This window comes from Peromyscus eremicus, chromosome 12 (assembly GCF_949786415.1).
Source record: "Peromyscus eremicus chromosome 12, PerEre_H2_v1, whole genome shotgun sequence".
Classification (NCBI taxonomy): Eukaryota; Metazoa; Chordata; class Mammalia; order Rodentia; family Cricetidae; genus Peromyscus; species Peromyscus eremicus.
The window spans coordinates 39,140,528-39,155,136 of NC_081428.1; the positions used below are offsets into that span (position 1 = coordinate 39,140,528).

At 38.9% G+C, this 14,609-nt stretch overlaps 1 protein-coding gene across 2 annotated transcripts in view; it reads right to left on the bottom strand.

Moving 5' to 3' along the window:
- Positions 1–14,609, bottom strand: part of Abi3bp (ABI family member 3 binding protein) — a 204,124-nt gene that overhangs the window by 80,012 nt on the left and 109,503 nt on the right. The window contains exons 15-19 of one of the 2 annotated variants that reach the window (XM_059277441.1): positions 8,359–8,421; positions 7,165–7,239; positions 6,541–6,615; positions 5,602–5,679; positions 714–755 (exon numbers count right to left, since the gene is read on the bottom strand). In XM_059277441.1, the coding sequence (XP_059133424.1) occupies positions 714–755; positions 5,602–5,679; positions 6,541–6,615; positions 7,165–7,239; positions 8,359–8,421 (333 nt within the window). The remainder of the gene's footprint in view (positions 1–713; positions 756–5,601; positions 5,680–6,540; positions 6,616–7,164; positions 7,240–8,358; positions 8,422–14,609) is intronic. The other variant, XM_059277442.1, reaches the window with a different exon arrangement.

Genomic DNA, 14,609 nt, shown 5'->3' on the forward strand with positions numbered 1-14,609 from the left:
ATGAATAAAAATGTAGCCAGCTAAAGTTTGGAAAAAGAAATGGAAAAAGGGCAGAGGCATGGATCTTTGGAAGCTGTGGATGCAATACTCTAACCAGGACCTCTTGTGAAGGAAAATGTGCGTAATTGGCTAGAAGGGCACCGGAATGGGGTTCTTTGCTTGGTTTGCTTTTAGTTTGGTTTCATTTTTTTTCTCTTTTGAAGAAAAATAAAAAGCTATAAGGGTTGGCTTTGTTGTTTCTTTCTTTTCTACCTCCTAATGGATTATCTAGTGACACATCCGAGTTTTCAGATCTGGAATGATCATTGCGCTTTTCAAGAAAGTCTGCAAATGTTAGAGTTTTGAAAAGTGAGGGGGAAAAAACTCCCAGAGGGGAGCCAGAAGTCTCCACTGGAAATAACAAGTTAGAAGAAGCTAAGGAAAAATCTCCTTGAATGTAAGACAGGACAATAAAGAATGAGTCACATCCAAGGCAGTGTGGCTGTCATGGGTGTCCCAGAGCCTCTATTCAGCCAAGCCCAGGCACAGGGCAGATAATGTTGCAAAAAGCAGCTGCAAAAAAAAAAAAAAAAAAAAAAAAAAAAAAAAAAAAAAAAAAAAAAAGCTGAAGGACAGTTAAGTATTTTGAAAGTAATGCATATCTAAGGACAGAAGTTGAACACAGAAAGTGACACAGGCCATTTCTTCAGTGTGATTCAAGGAAGCAGCTTTACCCTTTGTTGACTGTGACGATGGTAGAGTCTCAGGTTCTGGGGCTGCAAGGAAAGCAAGTAATGTCAAAGCAGTGCTGAAGGGCAGGAATTAAACATCCTTTACCACAAGACAAGCTCACTCCTTGATGAAGGTCTAGGCTCCTCTGGATTATGGTGCCGAGGCTTGCTCATCTCACACCCATCACATAAAGCCCAGCAAGAGTTGAGGATTGTCATTTGTGCCGTTCACCTTTGCTGTGGCTCTCACTACAAATATCTGATGGCTGTCCCTAGCACATCCTCGTGAAGGTGTTCTGAATATCTTGCCACCTGCCATTTTGTTTCTTACAAAGCAACCACGTTCACCCCAGGAAGTGAGAAGCAGGTAACATGCCTTCTCCCGTGTTGTGTTCTGTTAGTGTTGAATGGTATCTGGCTTGACTGGACCTCATGTTCTTTCACTAAAGATAAGAAACTCAAGTGTAAAAAGGGTCACAAGTGTTCTTATGGTGTACCCTGTGGTTACGAGTACATATTGCTAATAAACAAGATCCATTTTGGTTAGCATATCAATGCGTATCCAAGTGTAGTCTCAGGTTTCATGAACTGCTTAATAAATTAAATAACATATGATGATGGTATGATAAACAAACCCTCCGATGGTCAAATCGGATGTGAACAAACTATTTTATTTCATGCTGGCTATTTGGTTCCATCTGTTATGTTTGGGAGGAAAAAAACAACAGGCTATTTCTAGTAGTTTTTGTGCTATTCTACTCAAAGGAATTTTCTTTCAAGAAGCAAATTAAAATTAACTGTATTTTTCAAGCCTAGGGGAAAAATGAGAGCTTTTATTTCTTACAGAAAGAAAGGAATTGATTTGGCATTCATTGGCTTTCATTACAATGTAAACCCTTCTCTTTTACAGCTCAGATAGTACTTCCTCTAGAGTTAACTCGGATAATCTGAATAGGGAAAGTAGTAGGTTTGGAAAAGGCAAGGATTGACTTGGGGGTGGGGGGAAGTGACAACAGAAGTTTTTATAGAGCAACTTTCTAGGAACTAAATGACTTGCTTTCATAATTCAAAAAAATATAGCAATTCAGGGCTATGTAATACCATCTTGTGGATTAACACAGGAGGGTAACAGTTCTCATTGTGTGGGAGGGACAAGTTAAGAGAGAGGAGGCAGCTCTGGTTTTCCAGAAATGCATTGGGTTGTGCATATAAAACAAGCCAAAAATAAATGTGAAGCTTCCTTGACTAAACCACTGAGGAAAAGCATCTCGCGTGGAAAGTGAGATAGAAGAACGGGCAACAGCCGAGAGCTGGGAAAGTTGGGGAGTCTTCACACTGGGGAGCTTCTGGTGGTTTGCATGCTCTTGTGAACTTCAGCTGGAAATAGAGACGACCTTTCTGCTGAGCTCAAACAACACGAAAGATCTGTAGCTAAAGAAATGCTCTATAGAGATTCAGTCCGTACTCTGTGCTGTCTTGGGCCACTCAACATCCCTCTATTGTGAGGTTTGGATGTTAACTCCCTCAGGTGGTCAGACCCAGAGAAGGTGAGGACCCCGGGGTTATGAGAATGTTTAGAAATCAAAGGATTGAAACTACACCAACTCCCAAATAAAAATTCTGGCAAAAAAATAATAAATAAAATGTCCAATTAAGAAGTGTCTATTCAGACATTATGAAGAGTAATAACACACCCTCTAATTGAATATCTTAAATTCATTTCTAAAATTTGTGACTTATCATGCATAAATGTCAACCAATATTTATAAGGCAGTTTTTTATGCTTTCCAATTTTATCATGAAATTAACAGACATAATTACTGAGGAGAAATATTTAATTTTCTAACCAAAACACACAGCACCTTTCTCCATCTGCCTGGTAGCAGCCTCCACTGAAACTCAGCATAAATATAAAAGTCACTTTCTCATTCCAAACCTCCCTAAGAATGATTTTTAAAACACATCTACCTCATTAATCCCTTCCCACTACAGCTGGCAGAGTTCTTTATTTAAACTACTAGGACATTTGAGTTTTATACACTGTGCTTCTCACTTGGTGCCCTCAGCCAGGGTCACTTACATACTTGTCTAAGCCTCTATTTCAGTGGGTCTCAACCTTTCTAATGCTACGACCCATTAACACAGTTCCTCATGTTGTGGTGACCCCCAACCACAAAATTATTTTTTGTTGCTACTTCACACCTATAGTTTTGCTTTTGTTATGAATCATAACGTAAATATCTGATATTTCATGATGGTCTTAGGCCACCCTTGTGAAATGATTGTTCAACCTCCAGGTTGATAACTGCTGCTCTATTTCTGTTGGGGTAACACCTACATCTGGATCCAGCTGCCTTGTCAGAACGTGCTACACAAATTCATTCTCTGAGCAACTGCTTCTGCTGCCTTATGCCATCTTAAAAATAAATCATGACCACTCGAGCAGAAAAGCTCTTGCTTTAATAACTCCATTGTGTAAACACACTCGTGATGGAAATCCAAGTTGAGACTCCTCTACATAGCAGAGTGTGGAATGCATTCTCCCCAGAGCTAAAGGTTTAAAATTTATATGGCAATGACAGCAAGAACTGACAAAGCTCTCCACAGCTCATTTTGTAAGTCAGTGTCCAAGACTGCTGTGTAAGTTCCAGATTAACTGTAAAAGGAGAGTATTGGATCTTTCAGTATGCGCCATCATCCTTACATAGGGAACCACTTCGATTTTAGTGAAACAGAGAGAAGACTCCTCCTACCAAAGAGCCTCCTATTCTTTAGAAAAAACACCATAAAGTCTCCCGAGAAGCAAACAGAAGTCAGTGTCCAAAAACCGCCCCCCAACTAGGAATGCTTGGCACATTGAAGAAAGCTCTTTCTGGTCTTGCAACCCAAGAACTGAGACGCTCCAAACAAGCAGGGTTCTTAGAAGATAGAACCCATTGTTGCCTTCCGCTGAAAGGCTGCTATTCAGGGCATTAGGATTTCACTCAACTTTGGTATTGGAAAGTATGTTGTAATACAGACAAGGGACCCTCACTCCCTCCCATGGCTCTAATTCTGTTTTCCGTGTGATGGTCATGAACATAGTATCCACCACACAGCTCAGGGCAAGGCTACCATAATACCAAAGGGCCCAGTTGTACTGAGGTCATCTGGTTGTGTTTTCGTACTTTCCATGGAAAGATTGCATTAGACACTAACATAGAAATCAGAACTTCTTGAACCAAAGAGCTGCATAAATCAATTTTCCAGCATTATTTTTAGAACACTACAAATGAGGATCAGAGAAATTATCACATTTGGTGTCACTTCTAGAATGAGAGATATTTTAAGTTTCAAAGAAATTAGTTGTGTTTTACTGAGTTAAAAAGAAATGAAATAATCAACAAATTTCTATTTTGGTATATAAAACCACAAAAGGAAAATCTAACATTAATTAAGTGGGATAAATCTATCATCTTGGAGGATCTTGGAAATATTCCATTAAAAGAATATTTCATGCTCCAGGCACAGAGAATTACTTATGGAAGAGAGCTTTGGTGCTTTCTGGTAACTACTCAAAGACTGATTTTAATCTTTACTTTTAAGTTGGTCTAATTATTTTTCACCCCCCTACTTCATATTTATTAGGTAATGGGAGTATATTTTAGTGTTAGTAATCAATGATTGATAGGCATAATACTATGATCTGAAACACAAGGAAAATCCAGTAACACCAAATTGAACGTCACTTTTTCAAAGAACTCCTAAGTTGAGCTTGAGGACCTTTTTCCAAAAAACCCTGAGAACTGTGTATGCAATCAACCAACCAACAGTAGCCGCATATCCCAAGTGCTGGCCCTAGATGGCATCTTAATCTGAGCTCACATCTACTAACTCAAGGGCCAGCTACTCACAACCAAAATAGCCACAGAACTCACGCAGTCTGTGGGATACTTGGCATTTTCCAAATGAGCAATCAGAACAAACAGGTACTGACAGTTTGCAACAGAGCCAGAGCCCTGGCTTCCCCGCAGTGACATGAAGTAACACAAATGGTGTTGAGTAGGTTCAGGACTTTAAGAACTTTCACAGTATTTGTCCTCGGACTTGTAGTTCTTTCTGGTGATGGGAAGGAAAACACTTTGATTCAATGTTAGAGATAGTAAAATAATCTTCCAAGAAGGAACAGAGTGACCTTTCAAAATCCTGCCATATTTAGTAGTTGCTCTCAAAGTATGCACTGAGCAAAAGCTGAAGGAAAGAATATCTACACCATCACAAAAATATAGGATAGAAAAACATTTACCTCACAAATGTAAGTGCAGTAAGTCCCTTTGCTGAGCAAGCACTTGGGCACACTATTAGCCAATGGAACCACCCCCCCCCAAGTTGATAAATTACACGAACCCCCTCAGGCTGTAATAGCTGTTCCCCCTGCCATTTTCTCCATCTGAATACTACAAGTATTTTAAGACTCATGGCTTCAACTCAGTCTTTCTTGGAGCTTCTACACAAGCACTACAGGCTGGAGTTTTATGATCCTATGCTTTACTTTCATTCTTATTACTCTCTGGGATATAAGAAACTTGAAGACCAGAAACACGTCCTCTTTATATCAGCTTGCCCAATGGCAAAACGGAAAGGGTTGTAGGTACTGGTCCATCAGAAACTTCCAAGTGGATGCGTACCCAGCGTATGATAGTTAGCTTATATTGTGACCTGTTGGGGCAGGACCTGTTCCCCAGCCTATCCCCAAATCCAAGAACATTCTATTGGAGACCCCTGTTAGCTATTTCAAGTTTTATAAAGAAACTGTCCTACAGAAAAATATAATTTTCTTTTTACTATAGAGAGGTGACCATGATCTATTTGGATTTAAGTAACCTGAAAAGTTAAAGAGATGTTTATTTACCAGGTTTGATTACTGGCGGTGGCTTAGGTCTGAAGCGTCGTTTAGGTGTGGTGGGGATAGACGTAGTTTGCTGGGGAGCTGAAAGAAGAGTTAATAGAGCATTGGTGAGTGATATTTCTCAAAGGTCAGCCACATTGTGCCTGTAAACATAAACACATGACCCTATGGAATGCAAGAATGACTGCATGCTTGCCTTGGATTCCTGGGTGCCCACACAGGAATGCTTTCTACAGAGTACATACTCAATAAATTTAAGTATTCGCTGGGCCCAGAAGAACTACATTTTTATAGAGGAGAACTTAAGGCCATACTTGAGAAGAAATACTATTCGAGTAAATGGCCTAGCAACTGAACACCCTGGAGTCCTTCCAGATAAGATAAGAACCCAAAGAATAACATTAACATTAACAGCAGGGAAGAAGTCAATGAGATATTTTGGATTTATAGAATAGGAATTTCAGAATATCTTATCTTATAGTTCATGCGTACCTTTACCAGACACTAATGAACTTCATTATTTAAATAATTTATAAGACATGAGCTCTTCCACACATCTTTCTTCAGCATATCCAGGATTTCAGGTACTACTTGATAATCTATTTGATCTACTATGGATTAAACAGTATTACTGAGCTCACTAGAAAGGAATATACTTGAACTAATGATCACCTGTGCTTCTGCTATACTTTCCTAGTTGACAAAGTTGAAAGCAATTAAGAAAATTCCTCTTCAAAATATCAAGATTGTACAAATTCCTTGAGGTCTATCATAAGGCTAACTATGAATAACTCAGCTCATTGGTAAAGGTAGAATCTCATGGTAGAGAAGGAAGGGAAATATTTATTAATAAAAACATGCTCAAAGGCCAGTGTGACTGATTCTTTCCTGTCACTTTACCCATATTTCAGAGCATACAACTACACCAATGACATCAGTTACCAGCGGTTGTAGGCTGCATTTCAGGACTGGTGAAGATTTCCACCTTGTGAGGGTCAAATGATGCTTCACTTGGAGCTGGAAACACAAACACCCCATCCCACCGAACAATTTCAGTTAAAAATGAGGTATTTTAGGAATTTCAACATGCTTTCAAGATGGCATAATGGGCATGCTACAGGGATGAAAAACAGATGCACATTGTCCTGCAGCTAGTGGATGACACTGTGACGCAGAGCAGGAAGGAAGTTAGAAGAATGATAATTGCTCAGTACAGGCAGACTCGGTCCGTGAAAACGAGACGATGCAAGCCATAAGCACATGGTATGAGATGATGCAGATGACAAATATGTCCATGCAGTTTCTGAATATTTTCACAACACTAAGATCGGAAATTCATTTTTTGGTAGTTATTTCAATATGAGAGAAAGTGAGAGATACATAAAATGGAATATAAGAGATGCCTGCATAAAAATATATTGTTCATCTATGTTCAGAAATAGAAAAGAGGTAAATGATTAGATGGAATGGGATGGAATGGTCATTTTGGAAGAATGGCATCCACATGGGTTATAGAGTTTTTTTTAATGGAAAACAAAGCACAGATTTTTTTGTTAAAAATATTACCCAGTGTTGCCCTTGGCTGTTCAGGAGTTCTAGAAGTTTTAGGTGGGACAGAGTCCAGGATAGGATCACTTGTTGCTGTTGGAATAAATGTCAACATTTATAAAAGCAATAGAAGTTCATAGGGATAAAATATAAAGTAAAGAAGTAATGTCTCCCAAAAAGGAAAATATCAGGGACACTTGAGGGATTCCTAGCCAAGGTTTAAGCCAGTGACTCAATAGGAATTGAAGATGACCTCACTCTGCAAAACACCCATCACTGGAATATCAGAACCCATAAAACAGCTTTGCACATTCAGCTTATTTTCAATTCCTTTTCTTCTAGATTCTTCCCTTGTTTCATAACTATTAATTGAGCCTACTATGATGATCCAGTTTTATTACTTTTCTTACTTTCTACTTATCTTTACTTACCATACAAATAATGCTGATATAAGACTACACATACCAAAAAATAATTGCAGACACCTATCTATGTTTAACAGATACCAGTCTGACTTTGAATTCTGCAGTGCCTGGCTTAGTAGATGCTTGATAAACATTTGCTAAAAGGAGTTGCTGGACTCAAGTAAACCCACTGAAGATGCATTGGTAAGTAAATGTCAAACTTAGACACAACTGCTGTGACAAACAAATGCTGTGCCTGTTTTAGCATGGGGTTCTCATATCAGCAGTACAGCACTTAGGGCCCAAGAAGTCTTAGGTTCGGGAGGCTGCTGTGTGCACAGCAGTATACCCCCCAGTTTGTGCTCTAGATGGAGATGCACCTCCCCCAGTAGTTAAGACCAGATGTGTCTCTAAGGAATGCCAAATGCTCCTATACAGAGGAGAGATCCTAAAGTATCCTCATTTGAGAATCACTACCCTACAGAACACCCTCTATGAATACAAAATCGTTTTTTAGAATGATTCTGGACCAAAGAGTAAGATACCACTACATTACTTTCCCCTAGTGGTGACCTTGTCTATGTGTACCCTTCCCTTGTGTGACAGAGTTTATTTACTGATAAAAATAAAGAAATAATCCCAAAGTGGGAAGTATGGACAGGAATATCTCCCTGACACAGATGGAGATAGCCACTACCCACTATGAAACCCTAGAGAGCACACTTCTTCATTTCGCAAAAACTAAAATGCAACCACTAGGTTTCAGGACACCTAGGATCCAAAGGCATCATTGAAAGGTTGGGTATACCTGCACGGGGCTCTATTTCAGTCTCATCTGAAGTTGTTGAGCTTGAGATAACATCATGAGTTGCTTAAAAATAAAGGTAAGAGAAAAGACAGGTTAATTTTGCTATACTGTACAGGATTTCCTGACCTATTTCAGTGGTGGCTGAAGTACAGCAGTTTTATGAAGGTACTAGAGTTTGGAGCTGTTGGCTTCCTCACTACTGAATTGCCAGTCAACACTGCTGTCTTAGCTGTGGGACTTTAACATACTGACTAATTGGTTTTGTGTGTCAAGCTGGAGTCATCAGAGAGGAAGGAGCCTCAGTTGAGGAAATGCTTCCATGAGATCCAGCTGTAAGATATTTTCTCAATTAATGATGATAGGGGAGGGCCCCAGTCCATTGTGGGTGGTGCCATCCCTAAGCTGGTGGTTCCAGGTTCCATCAGAAAGCAGGCTGAGCAAGCCATGGGAAGCAAGCCAGTAAGCAGCACCCCTCCATAGCCTCTGCATCAGCTCCAGCCTCCAGGTTCCTGTCCTGTTTGTGGTTCCTGTTCTGATTTCCTCCAACAATGGACTATGATCTGGAAGTGTAAGCCAAATAAACTCTTTCCTCCCCAACTTACTTTTTGGTCATGGTGTTTCATTGCAGTAATAGAAACCCTAACTAAGACACACATCATGCTATGGCCCTGGTCCCCAGAGTTCTGTGAAAGTCATGCCATTTATTTATAATGAAATCATACCAGCTCTAAATCAAAGGGCTTCAACAAACACAAACACAAATCTACTAGTCATATGGCAGCTAGGGCAGAAGAAGCTTCTAGAGGAAGAAAGAGAAGGCACATTGAAGCTACTTGTAGAATCCATTGCTTCCTCTTTCTGCTTAGTAGACGGTGCTGGCACAGTACCTAAGGAGCAAATGGTACTTAAGGATTCACACAGTCTCGTGAATTAACTTCTTTAACCTTGTTACCATCCCCGAGATACAGGTGAGATAGGCATTGCCACCACTCTGTAGATTTTCTAGATAATGAAGTTGAGGGTTTTACTATTATTATTATTATTATTATTATTATTATTATTATTAAATAGGCTGGTTATGGTAGCAAAGTTGAGGTTTACAGCAGTAAGGACAACTGCCAGTGCTCATATGGGGGGGACTGTTGACTTAGTGCATTCTTCACCTTAATATCCTGGTTAAGGACGGCAGGACTAAGACCAGGGCACTCTTGGCACCACCCCTCTTGGTTTTATTTAGCGACAACTTTCTGTGTTCCTCCATAGAGCCATGACCCCTTCTACCAGGTAGGTAGGTAGATTTGAAGGTAGATTTTTGTATTCAGTATAAAAGGAAGAAAGTGGGATGAACTCAAACGTAACTTTCAATGTAGGGATAAATTTCACGTTTCCATAAAAGATGAACTTTCAAGTAAAAATGGTACTAAAAATCTTCTCTTCGAGCACAAAGAACTGTCGCTGTAGGAGTAAGAGGTAGAGAAAGCAGAAACTAGAGGTGGACACTGCTTATTTTTGGCATTCAAATTGGTTTACAGAAAATATAATAAAATGGAGGTAGCATGCAGGAGGATTACTCATTTGGTTATGAATAACCCGATGACAAATTCATGACATGGAACCAGTGCTAGCTGAAGCCATAACATGGTATTGGATGGTGAGACAGTCTCAAAGAAGAGAACGGCCACAAGAGACAGGGGACGCATGTCACTTGTGAAGGTATAAATACAAAGTTCTCAAAAATAGGATATCCTGTGCTAAAATAGGAACATATTGTGAGAATCTTCTTATATAAAGATCTAGTTTTTAATGTAAAGTTAGCCTAGTTGTGATTTTAAAGAGTCAGGTGGGAATGACTGATCTTTTAAAGAACAAAAATCCTGCCAGTTTCTAACCCTTAGCCTGTCACGGATCTAGCAATACCAGCTCTGTCTACCTCTAAGTAAGTCAGGAGAGGTTATCGACTTTTTTGTATTCCTCTCTTCATATGAAATCATGAATTAATATCTTGACTTTTTATTCATGCCTCTGAAAAATGCCATGGCTGCATTTATGTTAACTCCCAAATCTCCTTCCTATCTAGTAATGTGACATCATTTTTTTCTGCAGTCTGTATTTTTGTTCCAACTGGCATTTATTAATTAACCCTATTTCTCATATTTACATTTTGAGGTTCAAAGCTAGGCTGACACCTTCCCTAAGTTATTACTACAGGCATTCATAGGGAATAGAATGCTTTAGCATCCTCCGGCAATTATGGTTCATGTCTGTAAATTCCCATTAGGAATCTCTTACTTGCAAATACTTTTCTTGAAATCCTTGGGATTCAAATAACACCTTTGTCACATAGTTGGTCCCTATATTTCTATTTCCATACTTTTTAAAAGTTGAATGCTAAAAAAAACTTAAAAAAATCACTAGAAGTTTTATGCTGTTTGGAAAGCTTTGATAGGGGACCACCTCAACTTGCTGCAAATGTCAGTCTTTTGACTCTGGAGTGACAGAGGTCAGAGGAGGGGACGGCACTGAAGGGGAGTTCCCTGAAAAACTCTTAAAATCACCGAGAGTTCTTGATTGCCTTACAAAAACTTGGGCATCTACAAGTTCTTTACAAAAACTTTGTGTTTAAGTCTGAGTAGATTTCACTAATTGTTCAGCCTGTTTCTAACAAACTATTCTAGGTATGAAATTGACAAACAGCCCCAAGAGTTGGGTGTGAGTGCTACTGTTTTTCAGACTGTCTGTATGCCACCAGGCCTTGCTGCTAATCACCATCTTTAGTGGATAAAATGCTAACGCTATTTGAAACTAGGCAGTAGCTTTGGTCTTTAATTCATAGAGTCTACATGAGACCTGAGTCGAAGGAGAAAATTAATTTGACAGGTAAAATGGGTAGCACAATTCAGAGCTTTAAGAAGCAAAAATAATGAGTAGGAATTATACAAAATTTTACCTTCAGATATTCCAGAAAATATATCTATACTTGTAAGACCATTTGTTAGTTATATTTTATTACTCTATGTTTTTACTTTGAAAAACTAATTATATACAAATACCAACATAAAAATGCCCTGGTCGAGTCATGTGATAGTATACAAAGAACTTCAAATAAGCAACATTTTACTTTGCTCAGATTTCTTGAATATCAGTAGCAATATGAAAGATTTTCCTTTTAAAACATAATTTCCTGGATAACAGATTTTATTAGGGAGAGATTCTGTTGCAGCTATCTTGTCCTACAAGGTTTATATGCTCTAGATCCTAGTACATGGTAGATCCACAGTAGAATTAATCTAAAAATGCCTACATCAACAGACTAATTTGGAAGATGGGTAGTTTAAAGTCTTAAAAAGAATAACAACTTCCTAGCTTAGATGCAGGAGTGGGAGGGGAAACATGCCCTTTTCTCATTTAATAATACAGAAATGTGTGCACCTAAATATCTACTACGCAGTCTTGCTACTGGTTTGTAAGATCATGCAACAGAATTCTAACAGCCATATGCAGAAGCAGTGAAGGGAGATGGCATACAGCTAGGCAAGCACCACAGAGTCTCTGTACTATTTAAATACAAATAATACTTTCTTCAGTTAATGGAAAAATAAACCACCACTCTGGTTGACCCTGAAATTTGTGAAATAAAAATGAAAGTTTTGAGCCCATAATCCTCTAAGAGGCCACAGTGAAAATGAAAATCATCTGCTATGCTTGAATCTATTTTCTTGCCTTTGAAGCATCAACACTACTTGTTCCTACTTTTCATCCTCTCTAGGGTTTAATTAGGTTGAGTGAGCCAGATCTGGGCTAATCAACACCTCGCAGCGCAGGCAGTAAGGTCCAAAGACAGAGTTTATCTCTTTTCAACAAGGATCTCTAAGCCAATCAACTATGGTATAAACATTCCAACTGATACACCCCTCCTTGTGCAAGCTGAACTATGTAGTTCACAGAGCCTAACCATGTGACACAAGATGCTATAATTCTACAAAGTACTGAAAGAATTCAACACTGAAAATGGTGAGGGCTGACTTCTTAAAGAAAGTTCCAGAGTGGAGGGAGTACAATGAAAAGATCAAGGCTGACAGTACTCCATCCTGACACTGTTAAGGCAAGTCTGTAAAAGACAATGAGGTCTTTGTAATAAGTCTCAATATATTGGGGGTAAAGGGTTCAGTTGTTTGAACATCTTGGGCAAGAACAAGCAGAGGGTTTTTCTACTGCTGAACTCAAATGCATTGACTCATTCTGGGTTTGTGTCCATTTTCTTACTTTGATTCTGAACCTTCATGGCTCTAAATAATAGTCTTTTATGGAACATTAATTATTTAACATAAATTAAAGAGGCTTCATACCGAGGCACCATCGAGCAAGAAACAGAAAGTTCCTATCTATGAACTTTGCATCATGTTAGGATGTTCGACATTATGCACATGCCTGTTTGTGGGGTTTATGCTGCGTTCCCATCTCTGTTGCCCATGGAAAACATGGAAGCTTGACCTGGACATAATTTTATTTACTGAGTCTATGCAAGTCCTCGGGGCATACTTAAAGAGTAATTCAGGTTACCACATTCACTGAATAGAGAAGACCATGTAATTCTCTGTTGTGAAACCCTGTTCCCCCAATTACAAAGCATGCTGTATGGCCATTGTTTCACTTTTCAATTGCAGTGATTCACTGGAGTGAGTGTGAAAGAAATTGGTGAGTCTAACTATTTGCTTGTCTACCCATCCCACATGTAAGTCCTTCATGCATCTCCTTCCTACAAAAGGAACTAATCATGCCAAAGGACTTGAGAAATGTGCATACGGCATTAGGTTCATAGGCCTTTGAGTTGTGTAGAGAAAGTTGATGCAGAAATTATGTAGTTCTAAGGGAGAAAGGTTCCAACAGCATGTGGATCCCATGAACACAAATGCCCAGTCTATCTGGTGGTACAAGTTACCTCGAGCTTCCCTAGAACCCCTGCTGTGATAACATTGGGGTTATAGTAGACTGGTCAATATCCAACAGAACAAAGGACTAACTCTCTTGCATCACTAGAAAGATAAGTTTCACCCTGAGTAACTGTCACAAGCCCTAAAGTATTTCTAAGATCTGGCCAGTTTCCTTTAAACACAGAATTTATGAGTAATTTTACATCCTGGAATGCGATTATAGAGCACATTTTTATGATTTCCTTTTATATACTTTATGGAAAATTAAATTTGCCAAGGAAATCAAGCTCAATCAACCCTAGTTAGCATACTTTACAGAAGGCTATATAAAATGCAATTCCAGACAATAAAATCACAACAGACAGCACTGGTGAAAGATTAGGGCAAACAGGCTGAGAAGGGGGAAGAGTATATTAAATGACTATGAATCTCATGTTTCTCGCAATGCTCCAAACCTCAAATATCCTGTTCCTTCATTACCAAAAACTGTTGAAATAACTAGAGTTTCCATAACTAGGCAAGCTAGAATTCTCAATTGTCCTTTATATCTCAAAAACTGGTATAGAAGTCTTTACGAGAATATTCATTCTGCAGTTTTGATACAAAGTGTAAAGGTGTCAAAATTTCCAGTAAATTCCAAAGCAAAATAAATCTTACAAAAAGAAACATTATATCACATTTAGTGATTAATTAAGCAGCCCTGGCCATCTAGGAGTTGGCATGTGGCTTTCCCCTGCTGAATGTCAATCATCTCAAAGGATAGTAATATTAAATGAGGCTGTTTTGCCATGAAAACAGATCAAGACAATCAAAATTATCCTGTATTCACATAGAATACAGGCAAAACACAACCAACTTTACCCTCCCCAGATGCTAGTTGATGCAGTCTGTGCATCTTTACAATTAGAGCTTCATCTCCATTCTGCGCATCTCACCATCTAGTTAAAAGCTGTGAAGATACGCATTCACAGATGGACTCACTTTCTGAATGTATTCAACCAGGAGAAGCAACACTTCACTTCCTAGGACCCCCGTGACAATCATTTAACACGAGACAGAAACTGATCCCTTTCTAGCATCTTCTAAGAGATCCTCTCTTCCTCAGTCTGTGTTCTCCATGTTTGTAATAACTAAACAAGGGAGCTAGCTACCCACGTAACTGGGAAACAATGGTATATATTAAAACTAAATAGAACGCAGCTTAGTACATGCACAAATATACCCCAAATTTAAAAATAGGAAAGGTGCAAGTGAATGGAAGCATGAACATATCAACTACTGAAGAATACAAATATGTCAGCTCCTGAATGTATAAACACT